The 19437-nt window shown below is 41.2% G+C and overlaps 1 protein-coding gene across 20 annotated transcripts in view; it reads left to right on the plus strand.

The window, feature by feature from the left end:
• Ryr2 (ryanodine receptor 2) overlaps positions 1-19437 on the plus strand; it is a 585615-nt gene that overhangs the window by 398037 nt on the left and 168141 nt on the right. For all 20 annotated transcript variants that reach the window (XR_005495333.2, XR_010058952.1, NM_032078.3 and 17 more), the window contains 7 exons: positions 1868-2094; positions 5868-6666; positions 8913-9113; positions 12111-12216; positions 13567-13710; positions 15991-16264; positions 18491-18605. Coding sequence is in view for 18 of the 20 variants with exons in the window: in NM_032078.3 (NP_114467.2) it covers positions 1868-2094; positions 5868-6666; positions 8913-9113; positions 12111-12216; positions 13567-13710; positions 15991-16264; positions 18491-18605 (1866 nt within the window). In the remaining 2 variants the exon portion in view is untranslated. The remainder of the gene's footprint in view (positions 1-1867; positions 2095-5867; positions 6667-8912; positions 9114-12110; positions 12217-13566; positions 13711-15990; positions 16265-18490; positions 18606-19437) is intronic.

A 19437-nucleotide genomic window follows, 5' to 3' on the forward strand; every position in this document is an offset into this window, starting at 1 on the left:
TGCACTTTTTAGGTGAATGTGGTAGATTGTTTTTCCGGGCTGAGTCAGTGACCTGCAACTTGCTTAGCATATTTGCTAGACAGCATAATGTTGTTCTCAGTATTTGTTTAGTGAAGGGGAGACAGTATAGATAAAAAAAATCTTACCACCCTATGCTCAATATTTTATTAATGAATATATATATACATATATGTATATATATATACAGACACACACATATACACACATCTATAGTTGGAGATTCAGCTAGGGAAAGAGAGTGGGCAAGACAGGGAGACAGAGACAGAACGAAGCATGTGCTGTGCTGGAGATTAAGGATTTTAGTGATCCAGAGATTAGGTGGGATTTATCTTTGATAGTGGGGGGAAACGCTTATAGAAACTCCCTTTATAGAGGGAGAAGATGGGAGGCTGGAGAATCTGGTTGACTCAACTATGGAAGGGTTATCTGTGAGCAAGGCTGAGAATAAGCCACCAAGAACATTTGAGAAGAACCAAGGAGGCAGGTTACAGAGGCCACCACGGTGTGTGTGGAATCTGAGTGGCAACAGTCACAAATCAAAGACTATACAAAACTGTCAGTGCACCGTGAGCGGAGGGGAGCGTGTAGATGTGTTATTGAGGAGGACTTTTGTGAAGGGAGCAGAATTTTCGCTAAGTGGTAGGAGAAGCTGTCATGGGGAATTCAGAAGCAATGTGGCGTGGCAAGAAGAGGGTGGATGGAGGTCATTTCCCTTCCTTCTTCCTGATGCTTTGTGTGAGTTCTCAGGGAATGACTCCAGCAGCCTCCCAGTGAGGGTTCCTTTATGCTGTTTGACTTGCCCCACTGCAATCTGAGTGATCCTCACTGCTTTAAATCATGAGTCAGCTCTTAGCATCCCATTACTTAGAGCACTAAAGACTGTTTTCCCCAGTCTAAAACCTCCGTGATCTCTATTCTATTCCTGCTTTTCTTTATGTCTCCAACAAGATAAGTGGAAGCTGTAAGAGGCAAGGGCTTTGTTTGTTGTGTTATTAACATGCCCTCAGTATCTAAAACAGTGCCTGAGCTCTGTAGTAAATGTATCTATCCTTCGTAAGAGGGAATAGGTAATACCAGGAAAGAGAACTCCTGTAGGAAGCAGTCCGGGGCTCTCCAAAGGGAAGGAAAGGCTGAGGCTGTGGCAGAGGTGGCAAATGTGTTGTCATAGGCTCCTGTTGGAGGCAAGCAGTTAGGTTGTCAGGATCATACGTAAGTGGATACTTCTGAGCAAAGCAGAAGACCGTTCCTTCTGAAGCGAGAGGAATTCAGGCTGGCTAAAACAGCCCATTCCAGATTGGGAGAAAATAAATTGTGCTGGCTAAAGTCAAACTCTTGAATTTCATGAGAAACAGATGGGTTTATCCACTCGGGGATCTCTGTATATTGTAGGCTGGATAGAATGCGCTTAAGATGGGGGGAGGGGCGACAGTGGGAAGATGATGAAAGAGAGCTTAGTAGAATCTCCTGAAGTCAAAATGTCTGGAACTCAAAAGGCTTGCCAGTGTCCTCTGGGCCTAGCCCTGTGAAGCAACATGATGGATAGATACAGGCTTAGACTTGGTCATACTTGCATGGCACTCATGGGGAAGACACACCCCTAACTGTTTCCCCTGCCCCAAATTTCAGCTGTTTTCTTGACACATTTTTCTCCATCTGTCCTTGCAGGAAATTTTAAACCAATTTTCTCTAATTTCTGTCTGCACAATCTAAACTCACAGTGCATTTTATTTATCCCAGCTCTTTCCAATGCAGAATATAAGTCAGTGTATTAGCAGCCCCAAGTGACGTGAACAAATGACACCTCTCTCTCTCTCTCTCTCTCTCTCTCTGCCTCTCCATGCTCCAGAATGTGATGCCTCTCTCAGCGGGATTGTTTAAGAGTGAGCACAAAAACCCCGTGCCCCAGTGTCCTCCACGTCTGCACGTGCAGTTCCTGTCACATGTCCTGTGGAGCCGGATGCCCAACCAGTTCCTCAAGGTGGACGTCTCTCGAATCAGTGAACGCCAAGGCTGGCTGGTGCAGTGTCTGGATCCTCTGCAGTTCATGTCCCTCCACATCCCCGAGGAGAACAGGTGAGCCCTGGGCACTTTTTACTGTTGGATGTGGTGTTTGGAATTAGAGTCTCCACGAGGGGTGGATTGGGTGTCTCAGAAGAGTGGTCTGGTACAGGAGCCATGTGCAAAAAGCCTGGCATGGTGGCCTATGTTTGTAATCCCAGCGCTAAAGGAGTAGAGATGAGAAACATATCTTTGGGGTTTCCCGGGCAGCCAGCCTAGCCCCCACCCCAAAAGTGAATGTCTCATGAGGAATGATGCCCAAGGCTGGCCTTTGAACTCTACACATGTACACACACACTGCACTTCACCCTACACACACACACACACACACACACACACACACACACACACACACACTGGCCTGTGTAGCTCATGCTTAAGTGTATCTTTCAACCACTTTGCTATTATTTGAGACTTGCAAAAGCAGTGCCATCCAGAACTGGGAGAGCTTTGGGGGATGAGATGCTAGGAGCAAAATTAGAAAATTCTTCATTTTAACCATGTGAAAAAACCAAATCTAAGAAGCTTAAAAAGCAAAAGCGTGAAGACCACGAGAGCACTTCAGGGTTCCAGGCAGCAATGACACTCAGAGCTCAGAGGAAGGCTGCTTTCTGGTTCCCAATCTTTCCCTGTGGCTACCCTTCAAATCACAGAGGTTTCACTTCAGCTGTCTGTTGTGAGCTAGGAGTTAAGGTTCTTAGGCTGTGCACCAAGGTAAGGTATCCAGATAACCTGGAAACTCTAGGTCATAAACTAAGAGCGAACTTGGCTTGAAGGCGGAAGTAAGACTCACTACTTTCCCTCTTAGGTTTGTGGTCTAAAAGCTAGGCTGGATTTTAGACTTTTGTTAAAGTTTGGTGAGAGAAGGAGAGTGATCTGTCCAAGACCCTTTATAGGGTGCCTATGATTCAGTCAGCCGTGCTCCTGAGTGTACGTAGGCAACACTAGTTGGAGTCAGTAGGATATAGACTTAAAGACATACATCTCATACGTACTATAAGGAAAAAGTGGACATGAACTTGAGAAGGGGATGGTGTGTGTGTGTGTGTGTGTGTGTGTGTGTGTGTGTATGTGTGTGTGTGGTGTTGTAACTCCAAAGGAGTTTGGGGAAGTGATAGATACTATGAAAGTTGATTGGACTCTTGTATCAAAGCATCTTGATGTGTTTATTTATTATTATTGGATCTGTATAATATAATATATATATATGTATATATATATATATATATATAGTCTGTATGTATATACACACATTCCATAGATGTTTAGATTGATTTAGTTCTTTTTTTTTCCTGTGTGAGGTAATTTTTATCAGAATTTTGCAACTGATAATGTTTTTTTTTAAAAAGAAAGAAGAAAACACCAGAGAAGAATTCCTTCTGTGCGGGAAAGATTCCCCTTTCTACTGGTAGAAAACTTTATACACACTAGGATATTTTGTGATACTAAGAAACAAGGTGTTTTATCACTAATATTGTCTGTGATGAATGCATTATGTAAAAAAGTAATTTAAACTTCCACTAGAGTTCTAGCATGATTTGATATTTTTCCTAAATGTGAGGACCACAGCTGCATTGACAAAAAAAGAATTGGAATTAGGTTCCCAAGAAGGCAAGAGGGCTCCACAGCAAGGAAAGATGGCTTCTCAAGTGACAACATCACCCTCTATATTGACCTTAGTGACCAGTCATGACCTGGTCTGTGCCAGGCTCCCCTGCAGCCACAGGGAAATCTGATAAGACCTGCTTTCCTGAGGGAAAGAGTCTCCAATGGCATAAGACCATTGAAAGTTGGGGATCATAGTAGGTATATGCCAGCATTTTGTACTTTTCTGAATGCACATTATAATTGTTATTTAATTTTAAGATCTGGCCAGCCTGGTACTTGCCTTGTAGACCTAAATGCCTTCAATGTCAAAGAGATCTGCCTACCTCTGCCTCCTAGGTGCTAGTGTTGAAGGCATGAACCACCCTGTCCACCATTCCTTTCCTTTTTCTTTTTTACTTATATGTGTGTAAGCCATGGGTGTTCAGGCTCCTGTGGAAGCCATACAGGGCCATTGGATTCCTTGGAGTTGGAGTTTTTAGTAGTTTTGGATCACCTGTCGTGGGTCCAGGAAGAGCAGCGAGTGGTCTTAACTCCTGAGCCGTCTCCAGCCTTGCAACTATTGTTTATTTTCTTCTATGGGGAGGGGTGTGGCTTTGTCTCTCCAACTGGAAAGGGAGCTCTTCAATGACTGCAAGCTTGCTTGTGCTCCTTGCACTGTCTGTACACAGTGCTTAATGTGTTCTCCAGAGCAATGTCTGATGAATAAATGAATATTATTGAGGTATGGAGTAGTGCTCCCTCGGAAGCTATTAAAGGTATGAGTTAAATTTGTCAGATGTTGGCATACCAGCAAACAACCTAGAGAAATCAGTAGCTCTCAAGTGAGCATTTGTTTCCGGCTCAAATTCTTTGGGTCATGGGTCCTCTATTGCTCTTCCAGGCTGACTATTGAGGAAGAAAACAGTGGAGGAAGGCCTTTCTGGATGAGCGGGTCCTTCTTTTCTTGAAGGTTATACCATGGTTCTGCTTCTAATGCCAGTGTCTCCTGTGTACTATCTATAGGTTTTAGACTCAGTATTGATGCATGGACATATCCAAGGAACCATGTGAATTAGCAGAAATGACATGTTAGGTATTGCCTGGCCGTGTGGTTTAAGGGAAACAGAGTGAGCTGACCTATGGGCCCAGGCTGACATAGATGAGGTCACCGCTATCAGAGATGCTACTTACAGCAGTGGAGGGCGGGATCTGAGAGCCTAGTCATAGTGAAGAGACTATGGGACTGTGGAGTGCTCATCCCCCAGACGAGACATCTTTATTACACCTCCACCAAGGCTCAGGGAACCCTGTGGAAGAATTGTAAGATCCCAAGATCAGGGCAGATTGGAGCAAAGCACAGCCTTCTGCATAGGACGGAATCCCTGCTCTTACAAATTCCCAGCAGCTGCTGAAGCCATCTACATATGACCCGCATGAGACCAGGCCAATCAACATTTTAGGATGGACTGGAAGGGCCTCACAAAGCCCCAAATGCAGTTAATGGCAGTTGATGGCTTCTGGGAAAAGGAAAGTCAGTTTTAATTTGTTTAAGGGTGTGTGGTCCCTAGTAGGCCTATTGTACTCCAGTGGATGCCCTCATACCCATGAGTATACAAAATTATCAAGGAATTAATAATGATAATAATAATAGTAGTAATAATAGAGTTCAGGAAATTACCCTTTTATTTTGCTAAGAGGAAGATGTCATTTGCATTTTTTGTTTCATGTACCTTGTAGGATCATAGGTAGTCCTGGTCTGTGATGTGGGGGTCTATGCAGGATGCTGGCAGATAGTTTACATTAGAGGATGAGAGCTCCATTCACTCATTTCTGCCCTGATGGGGTCATAGTGCAGAGACAGTGGCACTATGGCCCCAGGAAATGCCTTCTTTCTCAGATCATGTTAGCTTGTTGTAAAAGGAAAGGCAGGATTTCCCTCCCAAGAATTCTCAGGCTTTGAAATTGGGGATTCCCAGGCTTGGGCTGAAACCCTGTATCTAAAAGGATACTTACAGCCTTACTACAGGGAGGTGTAGTTCTAGACAAACGCAGGATTGACAAGTTCAGCTGAAATCCTCCCAAGTAAGAAAACATGTGAGCCAACTAGAAGTGATTTACAAATACCGTGAAGCCGCTAAATGTCAGAAAATCAAAAGATGTCAGTGCCTGCTCCCTGAACCCTCTTCTCCTCCCTCCCACAGATCTGTTGATATCTTAGAGCTGACCGAGCAGGAGGAGTTGTTGCAGTTTCACTACCACACCCTCCGCCTCTACTCTGCAGTCTGTGCCCTTGGGAATCACCGGGTGGCGCATGCACTGTGCAGCCACGTGGACGAACCTCAGCTGCTCTATGCCATTGAGAACAAGTACATGCCTGGCTTGCTGCGAGCCGGGTACTATGACCTGCTGATTGACATCCACCTCAGCTCCTACGCCACCGCCAGGCTCATGATGAACAATGAGTTCATCGTCCCGATGACAGAGGAGACAAAGAGCATCACCCTCTTCCCTGATGAGAACAAGAAACATGGCCTCCCGGGCATAGGCCTCAGCACCTCTCTCCGCCCTCGGATGTGCTTTTCCTCCCCTAGTTTCGTGAGCATTAGCAACGAATGCTATCAGTATAGTCCCGAGTTCCCACTGGACATCCTCAAGGCCAAGACCATCCAGATGCTCACAGAAGCGGTGAAGGAGGGCAGCCTCCACGCGCGGGATCCCGTGGGCGGGACCACCGAGTTCCTCTTTGTGCCTCTCATCAAGCTCTTCTACACCCTGCTCATCATGGGCATCTTTCACAATGAGGATTTGAAACACATCCTGCAGTTGATTGAGCCTAGTGTGTTTAAGGAAGCTGCCACTCCAGAGGAGGAAGGAGGTGCCCCAGAGAAGGAGATTAGTATAGATGACTCTAAACTGGAAGTCAAAGAGGAAGCCAAAGCAGGCAAAAGGCCTAAGGAAGGCTTACTCCAGATGAAACTCCCGGAGCCTGTTAAACTACAGGTAACTGCGGCAAAAAAAAATGGAGGGACTTTCAGAATTGCTAAGTGTTAAAGTAGTAAAACCCACCCGGTTTCCTTTCTCTCTTGCACTGCTCTCTATAAACCTGTTTTCTACTCTTTACCTTCACAATTCACTACCCATTCACTTGTGTGTCTCCCCATGTTTCTTCATAAGCATTTCACCCACGTGATAGTTGTGTGAATTTGAGGCACAAATGTCTCCTTTCCTCCTCACCTCCCCTGTTGTCCATGTTAGAACATGCACATACCCCTCTGCTTAGAAAGCAAGAGTGTCCTTTTCCTGCATGTATGTAAGGAGTCTGGACATTGCCTGGCTTTGTGTTTGCCAAGGTTTATTAGAGTTTGCTTAATCCATGCCTCTTCAATACTTTAGTTTGACATTTGAGTCATTGGCAATAGTTCATTGGTATTGGTCCATTTGCATTAATTCATTGGTATTAGTTCATTGGTATTGGTTCATTTGCATTAGTTCATTGATATTAGTTCATTGGTTCTAGTTCAGTTGGCATTAGTTTATTGGTTTTAGTTCTTTGGTTCTAGTTCAGTTGGCATTAGTTTATTGGTTTTAGTTCATTGGTTCTAGTTCAGTTGGCATTAGTTTATTGGTTTTAGTTCATTGGTATTAGTTCTTTGGTATTACTAGTTTTGCTCATCAACTCAGTCAGCATCAATGGAAGTCACATTCCGGACCATGTGCTTGGTGTAGAGAGAAGGAAACAGGTATGAATTCTGCCTTCCAGAAGTGCACAGTCTCTAGGGAAATTTGTACCTGCCGATTGAATTTCTTTTTGATGTCATTGTCAAAATTCATCTGGTTGTCTGAAGTATAAGATGAATCGCTAGGAGAAAGATCTTTTGGAATTCTGTCAGAAAGAGAAGGAAGGGTCTTTGTAGGTGGCGATTTTTCAGCTGAGGTCAGGTAGAGAAGCAGAGATTCCATAGGGGTAACCAGAGGGATTGGGTAGAGGGACCCAGGAGCTTTGTACACAGAGCAGGCAGCACAGCAAAGGGCCTGAGGCTGGAGAGGCCAGGTGGTGGCTCCAAGGAAAGCAGAGGTGAATGTAGCAGCCCAGAGTCTGTTTCTTCAGAAAGCAGTCAGACTTGTTCAGACCCGAGGGCATAGTAGCCTCATAGTGCCCTGTACTTTGACAATAGACTTGGAGGAGAAAGATGAGATTGAGCGTTGAAATGATCATACCAATTGACATGTGGGATTTTTATTTTTAAGGTTTTCTTTTTGCTACAAAAGGGTGTTAAGTATAGTAGTGGTTTTTCTAAATTAGACTCATTCTTTTATAGGCAACTTACTTTCTAAAAATATTTAATTTTGTTTACATGTATGAATATGTGTGTGGGGGGTATAGACATATGAGAGCAGGTACCTACAGAAGCTGTACTAGAGCGTCAGATCCCCCAGGAGCTTGAGTTAGGAAGTTGTCATCCACCTGACACAGGGCTGAGAACTCAGCTCAAAGCCTCTGGAAAGAGCAACAGGCTCTCTTAGCTCAGCCGTCTCTTCAGCCCCCGAGTTTTTGTGCGTTTGTTTCGTTTTGTTTTGTTTTCTTGTGTTGCTTGGAATTACACCCTTGGCTAATACTTCAGGGTAAGCATTCTACCACAAAGCCACATCTCCAGACACGTTCATCAACAAACATTTCTCAACAAATACTCTACCCATTAAAATTTGCTTGGTTTTCTATGAGAAATCACCTAGCTAGCTGCTTAAGCAGTGAACTTTCACTTCATAATCAGCTTATATATGACCACTATATTCTATTCTGGCCCTAGATCAGGGATTCAGTGGTGTCTTTCTGTTCAGCAGTGTTTACTCTATGCTTTTTCTCCTAAAGGTACATTACCATGTCCTTCCTCTAACAATTGAGTTATAACCCAATTAAAAGTGTTTTGAAGGAAAGGTCTTCTACTTTCCAACCGATGGTGAAAACTCTCCCAGAAGACCCCTTTGTAAACTCTTCCTTGTTTATCCATTGGCTGCTCTGCCTGTGGTACTGAAGAGGACTTCTGATGGTTACCTCACTCCAGGGGCATGCATCTACTCTGCTGGCTTGTACATGTTAGTTTCACTCAGAATTACTAAACACGCTTCTGCTGGTGAAGTACTAGGATTCTGTGTTTTAGAGAGACTAGGAAACAGAATATTTAACACTGGTTATGACTTGATAAACATTAAATATTAATGCTATGTCTTTTAAATGATCTTCTCAGATGTGCCTCTTGCTTCAGTACCTCTGTGACTGCCAGGTTCGGCACCGGATAGAAGCCATTGTAGCCTTTTCAGATGACTTTGTAGCCAAACTCCAAGACAATCAGCGGTTCAGGTATAATGAAGTCATGCAAGCCTTAAACATGTCTGCTGCACTCACTGCCAGGAAAACCAAGGAGTTCCGGTCACCACCACAGGAGCAGGTACCAGAGTGTAATTGAAGAGCTTCTTTCTCATTTTGGAGTTTTGGAGCAGTCAGGATCTGTGCATTACAAAAAAATCTCATGATAAGTTACGAGTGGCCTTTCCTTTCTGCTCTGTTGAAATTAGCTATATTCATTTGATCAACAGTCTCAGTTTCAATTTACCTGGTCGAAGCAAACTATTACTAATCATTTAGTGAGATATGGTTATACTATCTGATAAGTAACTAATCACTAAAAGGCATCAGGTCAACTAGAGTTGGTTCAAGGAAGTCAGGATGGCACAACTTGAGGTTCCATAAATAGTGATTATACTCAACCACAGACGGGTCAACTTGTACTGGCCCAGGTCACTTCAAATAATAGAAACCCTCCACTGAAGGAGCAGACACAAGGTTCTTTCACTTTGACACCTTGTAGAAGAAAGGGTCCGTAGCCCCAGGGCCCTTTCTTTAGGTCTCCCATTGGTTAGTGTCAGAGAAAGCTCTCTAACATGGGAGTTTGAGTAAGAACCAGAGTTCATTGCATCACACTGAAAATGTTCATATTTGAGTTAAAAAATCTCTCTTTTGACCCACAGCCAGGAGAAGGTTAAGTGAAAAAAGAAACCTACTCTGAGACTGCAGCTCTTCCTATCATGACAAAACTGTACTCACTAACCTTCTCTAGTAGAAAAATAAGATCTTAGCAAAGAAGAAAGGGCCCAAGAAGAACCCAGGGCATTTTAGATTAAAAAAATACAATAGCTAGGAAGAGAAGTGGCCCAGAGAACAGAATGGAGACAGCAGAGGTGGCATTTTAACTTGGAAGAGAGCAGCGCAAAAGAATCCTTGGAGGAAAAGAGAGAAAAGAGACAGCAAAGAGAGACAAGCATCTCAGCGTGATATTGAGCTGCAAAAGAGGAGCAATAGGCAAACCGAAAAAAAAGGTCACTGAACAAAAAATGTCTTAAAATATCAAATTCTCTAAAGCGGTGGCTTGAGCTCAGCCTTCCTAAAGCTGCAGCCCTCGAATACAGTTCCTCATGTTGTGGTGACTCCCAACCATACAATCATGTCATGTCTACTTCATAACTAAGTTTGTTACTGTTATGAATTGTAATGTAAATATCTGATAGGCAGGATATGTGGTATGTGACCCCCAAGGAGGGGTCATTTGACCCACAAAGGGGATGTGACCCACAGGTTGAGAACTCTTCCTCTAAAGGATATGAAACTAGAGATTCAAGAAGCTAGTGCAGCCCAAAGGATTTCACACCAATGAATATTATAGCTGAATTTCTGAAAAAATACAGCCAAGAAACAAGTTTGGAAAGAAATGAAGTCTTACAGGCAGAGGGAAGATAAGTCTGAATAACGGTAGGTTGTTTTCAGAGAAGATGGGGCCAGCATGAGGTGGAAGATGTGTCTCTACCACAGAAAGAAAACCTGTCAGCACAGAGTTCTACATGCTGTGCAAAAGACCTTTCAAGAGGAAGTGAGCATTGAGACACTTAAAGATAAGAGGCTTGAGGCATGATATGGAGGTTATGTCTGCCTCCTCCTCTTCAGGAAGACTCAAGTTTGGTTCAAAGCTTCCACATGTAGTGGCTCGCAACCACTTGTAACTCTAGCTCCAGTGGATATGACAACCTTTTCAGATCTCTACGGCATCTGCACACCACACCACACACACACACACACACACACACACACACACACACACACACACTTAAATACAATAAAATGTAAAGAAGCTAGGGAATCTTGGATATGCTATTTAAAAAAAAAAAGCTAAAGACGATTTTTTTTTAATCAGAAGAAAAGAAAAGTGACAGAAGAGAATAGAGAAAGAAAAATGAAAACAAACCAAAACCAAACACTGGAAAGTGTTAGGCTTACACACCTTTTCTTACCTCAGCTTTATCCAAATATTGTTTGGGGGTTAAGTAGACGTTATACAACTATCTTTTGCTGTCTAACTGAGTGTGTAGAGAATTTAAGATCACTATATTGTAAATGGAGATTAAAGGGACACGGGTAGAGATAAGACTTTAGAATTCTTCCCAACTGGAGAAATGCTGGCACCAGCAGCCAAATTATACATGTTTGATCTCTCTGTATTATGTCTCCTAAGAGCATATGAATCTGTTATTATCTCAAATCTGTAATAAAAGGACATTATAAACTATAAACATTTTCAAAAGAAAAATATAGGAGGACATCAAAGCCCTCTTATCTTAGTTTGTGAATTTAATATTATTGGTACTAAAACTTAAGCAGATGGGAGAGAGAGTCCCGAGTTTGAATAAAACATGAATATCAACATCAGCTTAGCTATTGTGTAGCTTTTCTATTGTGTTTAGAACTTTTCTTCTCTTTGAATTGGTAACCTTCTCAAAAGCTGTCTTTGAAATATGCAGAATGTGCCAGTGTTAGAAAATAACGGTTATGAGGAGCATAATAAATTGTGCAGAATACAATCAAATATTTCAAAATGATTTTATGTGTGTGAGTGTATATGTGTGTGTGTATGTGTGTGTGTGTGTGTGTGTGTGTGTGTAGAAGTTTATGCTTTGTGTATATAGGTGTGTATGTAACACCTTGAAGCCAGAAGAAGGTATCAGATCTCCTGGAGGAAAGTGACAAGAAGTTATAAGTTACCTGATAGGGACACTCAGAACTAAACTGGTATCCTTTGTAAGGACAGAAAGCATTCCTACCTATCTAGCCCCTAAAAACACCTGTACTTAAGCTATAAAATGTATGTGAGTCTGACATTAATGGACTCATTAATAGAAGAGGATTCTACACATTTACAACTATTCTCCATCTCCCAATACCCAGGAGAAATTGACATATTTTGCGATGCTAGTTGGACTGAACGATAGACAATGGCTTTCACTTATCAAGGGGAGTAATCTCTGCACATGAGAAATGCGATTTGGAAGGCTCCTGCATTCAGATTCACCATTCTTCCCTCTCTTGTTGGTCCTCTCTTGTTGTTTTCCTCTTCCAGATCAATATGCTTCTCAATTTTAAGGATGATAAAAGTGAATGCCCCTGCCCTGAAGAAATCCGAGACCAACTCCTAGATTTCCATGAGGACCTGATGACTCACTGTGGTAAACTTTTTGTTCTGATGATCTCTGTTGCTGTGCCAAATAATACCATGACCAACAGCAATTTAGGAGAGGAAAATATGTATTTGGCTTTATCTTATGGTTCTAGGTCATAGTCCATCACTGAGGGAAATTAGGGCCAGAATCCAAGCAAGAACCTAAAGAAATTGTGTAGGAAATGCTGCTTGTTGACTTATTCGGGTCTATGATTAGCTAGCTCTCCAGCACATCCCAGCACTACCTTCATAGGGAATGGTAACACCCACAGTGGGCTTATACTTCTATATCAATTGACAATCAAGACTGTCAAGGCATGCCCACCAACTAACCTGCTAAGGAAATTAGTTGAATAACAATAATCAAACAAACAGAGGCTTGTGTTTCCTTATGACATGATGTAATAAAAGTTTGAGTTTCGGGGGCTGGAGAGATGGCTCAGTGGTTAAGAGCACCAGCTGCTCTTCCAGAGGTCCTGAGTTCAATTCCCAGCAACCACATGGTGGCTCACAACCATCTGTAAAGAGATCCGATGCCCTCTTCTGGTGTATCTGAAGACAGCTACAGTGTACTTATATATAATAAATGAATAAATCTTTTAAAAAAAAGTTTGAGTTTCAATGGCAGAAAATTAATTTGTAATTTTTCCAGTGATGTAGATAAACAGATATAAGTAAAGAACTAACTACATACACATACACATATGCATATGCATATTATATGAATGACAGATATGGCACCAGTCAGCTTATGCTTATCTTTTTCTGGAAGAGATTAAGAATATCACACTGTACATTAATTTTATGAATGAAAGCCTGTTTGCCTATATATTAGGCTGTCTATATAACATCAATAAAATTTACCCCAAACAGCAGAATTATTGCTGTAGGTACAAAATATTCCCTGGCTTAGGGCATCTTGTTATGCCTTTTCTCTCTAGCTCTCAGTGAAAACACTGAGATACTTAGCAGAGAGGAGTATAGAAGTACTAGGAATTTTAGACAGCTAGGATAAGGTTCAGGCAAACAGTATTCAAAGTCTTTGATGCGGCAAAGGTCAGGCAAAGGGTAGAATTGATTTTGTCTCCTCATGGTGCCTTTTTGTTCTTCATTCAATATGAGTGTGCCCCGATTGTTAATGGTCCTGGGATAACAAGAACTGGGGGGGAAAGGAAGGAGGGGGAGGAGAGATGCTGAGAAGTGAAGCATTTTGGAGTGCTCTGGAGAGAGATAGCCCGGTGTATGAGGCCTCACTGGAAGCTGATGACAGAAAAGCCGGAGAGCCTGAGGTTAGCTCCCAACTCTTGTACTGTTTTAAAGGGCTTCCCCTTTCTGCTCCCCCTGCTGTTAATGCCAGGAATTGAACTGGATGAAGATGGATCTCTAGACGGAAGCAATGACTTAACAATCAGAGGACGTCTGCTGTCCCTGGTAGAAAAGGTGACCTACCTGAAGAAAAAGCAAGCTGAAAAACCAGTCGCAAGTGACTCCAGAAAGTCCTGTAAGCATCTGAAAGGGTCCTGGTCTAGTGCTCAGAGATATTTATTCATCCTCAGAATGAACACCCATTCAGTAGGAGGCCCCAACTTTCAAGGATCAGCTTCTTAAGTCAATCGCTATAGAACCCAGAAGTAGATGGTTGCCTCAGCTGTACTCATAGGACCAGTTTGGGAGGTAACTGCATTGTGGAGGGCATGGGCTCCCTGCAGATCTAACATTTTAGGTGTTTGGTCACAGACTACCAAGAGGAAGCATACTTGCAGTGCAAGCACGAAGATCAGATTTTGTATACCTAGCATCCATGCAAAAAAGCAGCAGTATACACCTATCATCCCATTGCTTAGGAGGTAAAAACAGCGTATCCTTGGGACTTGGCTTTCTAGCTAGTCTATCTGAAGTATTTAGCTTAAAGCTGTTGAGAGACCCCCAACTCAAAAGACAAAGGAGAGAACTCCCCAGGATGACATCAACATAAGTCTTTGGCCCCAACCATACTTATATTCATGTATATACATGTAGACAAATGTAAACAAATATGTATACACAGAGAAATAAAGAGAACAACTTAGCCTTCATAGGTAAATAATGTACACAATTTTTAAATACTTATATAAAGTTAAGCCATTCCTTTTGACACTATACACACACACACACACACACACACACACACACACACATAGTATACATATGTATATATGTAACTATGGCTCTATTTGGTTGTGAAGCCTTTTCTAAGCTTCAGAGACCACCTCTAAACAATTACTATTACCTCTAGTTAATTGTTTACTGTTTGATCAAGAAAATGGCTGCTGGTCCTTGGAACCACATAAGTCAGCCCTATTGAACTCTGAGTTCTTCAAAAGTATACTTTAATTCTGAAGGGGTCATGAACCAAATCTATTTGTATCACATTCTTATCACTGCATTTTGATTATCCTACCAATTTTAAGATACAGTACTGGTTTCATAAAGGTTCTTTCTAGAAAAAAGTAAAAAAGACTATTCATAAAATTATCATTTAGAGACACAACAAGATTAGAGGTAGGCTATCTTCAGCCAGTGTTCTCAGTTCCTAACCATGCATATTTGCTAATGTGTCTATGGCTTTTGCCTATTATCATGACAATGAGATTTTGACACGTGGGGATATATTGACATTTGTTTACACTGTTTCTGTTTGGATGCATTTGGTAGGTTTTTTTTTTCCATAAATGATATGCAGGCACAACATAGATAGCTTCATTTGAGAGCATGCTGATATATTAATGAGAGAAAGTAAGCCTTACACTAGCCACTTGTACCCTAACTAATTTACATGTCTCTATTTTACTTAAAGTCATTTGGAAATTTCTATTTAAAAGAGACTGTGTTGCATACTATGCCAAGATAGCCTTGTTTGCCTGATATGATTTTTTTTCAGTTTAGTTAAAACTGAACAATCAAACCCTTTTAGAGGTATTTTAAGTGACAGTTTAGATCCAAATTTAAGTAAAACCATATTGATGTAATAATCTATGCTGCAGACAACTTAATCAAGGAGCTCGCTGGGTATCCAAGCACAACCTTGAGTTTCCCACAAAGGACCTCTAGAGCTGGTGTGGTATCATACCTTCTGGGAGGAAAGTCAGAGGAAAAACTTCATGAAAGTAAAAGTTTTGGTTCCTTGTGCTGTTTGACAGATTTGTGGGCTCTCAACAGTAGTTCTCATTTTTTCTGCTGTTCTGACAAAAATACTTGGGAAAAAGCTAAGGAAAGTTATAGTTGACCTAACAGTTTTCATGGGGTAAAGTCCATCATGGTGAGGAAGCTTGGAAAAGGATCATGAGGCTATCTGACACATTTCATTGATCACAGGAAGCAGGACCAGGTTATAAAAACCTCAAAACACACCCCCCAGTGACATACTTCCTCTAACAAGGCTCTACCCCTTGACGAGTCCATAACCTTCCCAAAAGTGCACCACCCACTGGAAACCAAGTATTCAAATACATGAACCTATGAAGAACATTTCTCATTCAAATCATTACAGCCTGTAATTCTGAAATAACTCATCTTAATTATAAAAATATTATCTAGTCAGAAGTGCTTGTATTTTATCCTTAATAAATTACCTATGGTCTCTCTGTAAAGAATAATAATATTTAAATAACACTTATCAAGACTATTTCAAGCGTTCTTAAAGTGTCGTAACTATTGTGATGCTAATTCGAAGCTCTGAGGTTCTGCAGTTAAAATGTCTAATGTGTATTCTCTAACTACTTGACACAAACCTGCCATGCAGCCAGCCTCCAGCAACTCATTTCTGAGACTATGGTGCGGTGGGCTCAAGAGTCTGTCATCGAGGACCCTGAGCTGGTGAGGGCTATGTTTGTGCTGCTGCACCGGCAGTATGATGGCATTGGGGGTCTCGTTCGAGCACTGCCAAAGACCTACACTATCAACGGCGTCTCTGTGGAGGACACCATCAATCTGCTTGCATCACTTGGTCAGATCCGATCCCTGCTGAGTGTGAGGATGGGCAAAGAAGAAGAGAAGCTGATGATCCGAGGATTAGGGTAAATATGTAGCTGTAGCTGTCTTCCTCTTGTGCATTTCTTCTCAAGTTCGTAATGCCAGGTCACCGATACCGTAACTTTGACTAGATTATGGGATGACATCAAGTATTTTTTCCTAGAGATTAAGCTTTTAAACCAAATCAGAAAATTGCTCACTGTGTCACAGGCAACCTAGTGGAGGGGACTTATCCCTGATGAAAACTGGTTCTTGATTCCCCAGCAGTCACTTACTTCATAGAGCTTCTCAGTTAGGGTTCTGGCCTTGTGAGCTTTCTCCTGCACTGGATGTAGTCTTAGGGAGGTCTTATACAGGCAATCGTGGCTTTTGAGAGTCCCTGTGGTATCCAGAAGACATTTTGCACAGAATGGACTGACATGTACCTTTTCACATTGAACAATACATTAAAAAAGTGACAAAAGATGCTGATATAGTGTTGGCACACAGCAACTAGGCTATTTTTCAGCCCCTCAATAATGCCCAGTTATATAAAAAAACACATTAAATCTGTGACACTGGCAGATGATCATTTAGCACAGGAGGTAAATAAGAAAGCTGTCTCCATCCATTGGATTCTGGGAAAAGGAGGAGAGGGGGAACCAAGTTCTGAGGATTCAACATCATGAGTTTATATTTCATGAACGTTAGGGGTTAACATTGATGCCTCATCTTGAGGAGTGTGAGTGAAGCCATCATGTTTTCTCCCAGTGATCACAGAAAGGTATTCTAAAGTCAGGGTTCTAATTTAAGAAATCAAAATGGTAATATCACCACTACCACCACCACTATCATCAAAATGTAGATTATATGTGGTTCAAGAGAAAAATTGTAGAAAAACTGTAGAGATCTGGAATGTACAGTGGTAGAAGATTCTTAGAAAATTATAATTAGGGCCAGGCATGGAAACATACCTTTAATTCTAGCACTTGCGAGGGAGAGGCAGGTGATATCTGTCAATTTGTGGCCAGCCTGGTCTACATAATGAGACATCATCTCAAACAAAAACAAATAGAACATAATTAGATAAATGTCAGAAAGGTCGAGTATTCCAAGTATTCTGGGGTCTTTTATCGGCATCTAAAGTGTACACCCACACACATAACACATACACATAATGAAGAGAAAAAGACTTTTTTCTCTTGTATAAAACTGAAACACAGTCCAGAGGACTTAAACGAATCATTACTGATGGCATCGTTATCACTGATATATGTTGTCATCTCGCAGAACAATACTGTGTACTGCTCATGAGCCTAGTAATATTTAAATTTATAAAAATAGACTGGAAGATTGTATTTCACATTCACCATGATGGGTACATGTTGAAAATATACGAGTGCTAATTGTGATATGTTAAAAAGCAGAAAAATCTATGCCAATAAGCAAAGATTATTGGAATAAATCCCTATAATGGAATGAGATTAAGTGTTATTTGGGTCCTAATATTTGAATGTAACCTAAGGAAGCCTCTTATATATGAGAAATGTTTTTTTAATTAAGCTAATGAAAAACAAAGTCTTCTAGGATTTGGAGATTACTTGTTAAATAAACACATTAGCAACAATATGTTCCATTAACAAATAAATTGTTCATTAGTGTTATAAATGAAAATTACTAGGGAATAAAATTCTACTTTTGTGGTTAAAAAAAGATATGCTTCATAAATGCCAATTTACCTTCTTGGAAGCTCATTTGTCTAGAAGAACAACTTAAAATATGTACTGTCAGCAAACCTGTATGTGAATGATACAGGGAAAGAAATGAAAAACAGATTTCAGTGTGTGTGTGTGTGTGTGTGTGTGTGTGTGTGTGTGTGTGTATTTGATAGAGGTAGAGATAGACAGAGACAGAGAGAGATAAAGAAATCTTATTGTTTTGGAGGTAAGAAGAAAATATTGTTAGAAAACTCTTGTGTTGATTGTTGTTTCTGATAGATGTCTACAGTACTTCTTTGTAGTTACAAATAGTGATTGCTTCTGGTTCAGGATAAAGCTCCTTGAGAATACCACAATGTAATATTTTAACCAGAAATGACCTTAGAATCATTCAAAGTTCCACCTGCTGTAGTCTCTTTTATTGTCCATCACAATCAGAGGAGGGGGTCTGTTTGTACTTCTGACTTCACATGCATCCGGTTTCTCTCTCAGAGAGTAAGCATTACATTTAGGCAAGTCACAGACTTCACTGTTTATTAGAAAATAACACTGTTGTAATTGTGTTCTTTCTAGGGATATTATGAATAACAAGGTGTTTTATCAGCATCCCAATCTCATGAGGGCCCTTGGGATGCACGAAACAGTGATGGAAGTCATGGTGAACGTCCTTGGAGGTGGGGAGTCCAAGGTAAACTGAAGCCTTGACTTTAGGAGCCATGTTGCAAAGAAACTACAAGAGTGATTATTTCTTACCTTTATTTAGTGAACTTGTGTTTAAGAAACACTGATATTCTCTCTTCTTCTCTCTTCTTCTCTCTTCTTCTCTCTTCTTCTCTCTTCTTCTTCTTCTTCTTCTTCTTCTTCTTCTTCTTCTTCCTCTCTCTCTCTCTCTCTCTCTCTCTCTCTCTCTCTCTCTCTCTCTCTCTCTCTCTCATATTCCTGAGTCTAAGAGTTGTAGTTGGCTATTTGATTTTCTTTAATAATTGAGAAAGAAATTTCTATATTGTGCTTTGTCATTTGTTGTCTCCTAAATGAGTCCCCTTAAAGGATATTTAGTGACTTACAAAAAGCATATAAATATTTCAGTATTACATCCCATCTTGTCATAAGTACAAGGTACATACCTATCCTTCAGACTCAACTATGATTCATACAACAGATGGATTCTCTAAATTTCTGAACCAAAATCAATGCTTAGACAGGGTTGTTCTGGAAAGGGTTTGTGGTTAGACTTTAAAGTTAACCTTTTAGTATGTACAATTTCCAATATAGTCTGAAAAACCCAGATCCTTAGGTGGAAGAGCACAGCAAAGTGCTCCATCACTCCATGTAAACCAGCACAATCTCATAACCCGAGATGGAAAGGTCATGCCTGAATTTAAATCACAACATGTGTTCTTTATGGTATGTCTATGCCTAGGTTTTCCCTGCCCCACAGACAGACAGACAGACAGACAGACAGACAGACAGACAGACATACATACATACATATAAAGACCTTTACAATGTATTGAGTTCAG

The sequence above is a fragment of the Rattus norvegicus genome, chromosome 17 (assembly GCF_036323735.1).
Source record: "Rattus norvegicus strain BN/NHsdMcwi chromosome 17, GRCr8, whole genome shotgun sequence".
In the NCBI taxonomy this organism is placed as follows: Eukaryota; Metazoa; Chordata; class Mammalia; order Rodentia; family Muridae; genus Rattus; species Rattus norvegicus.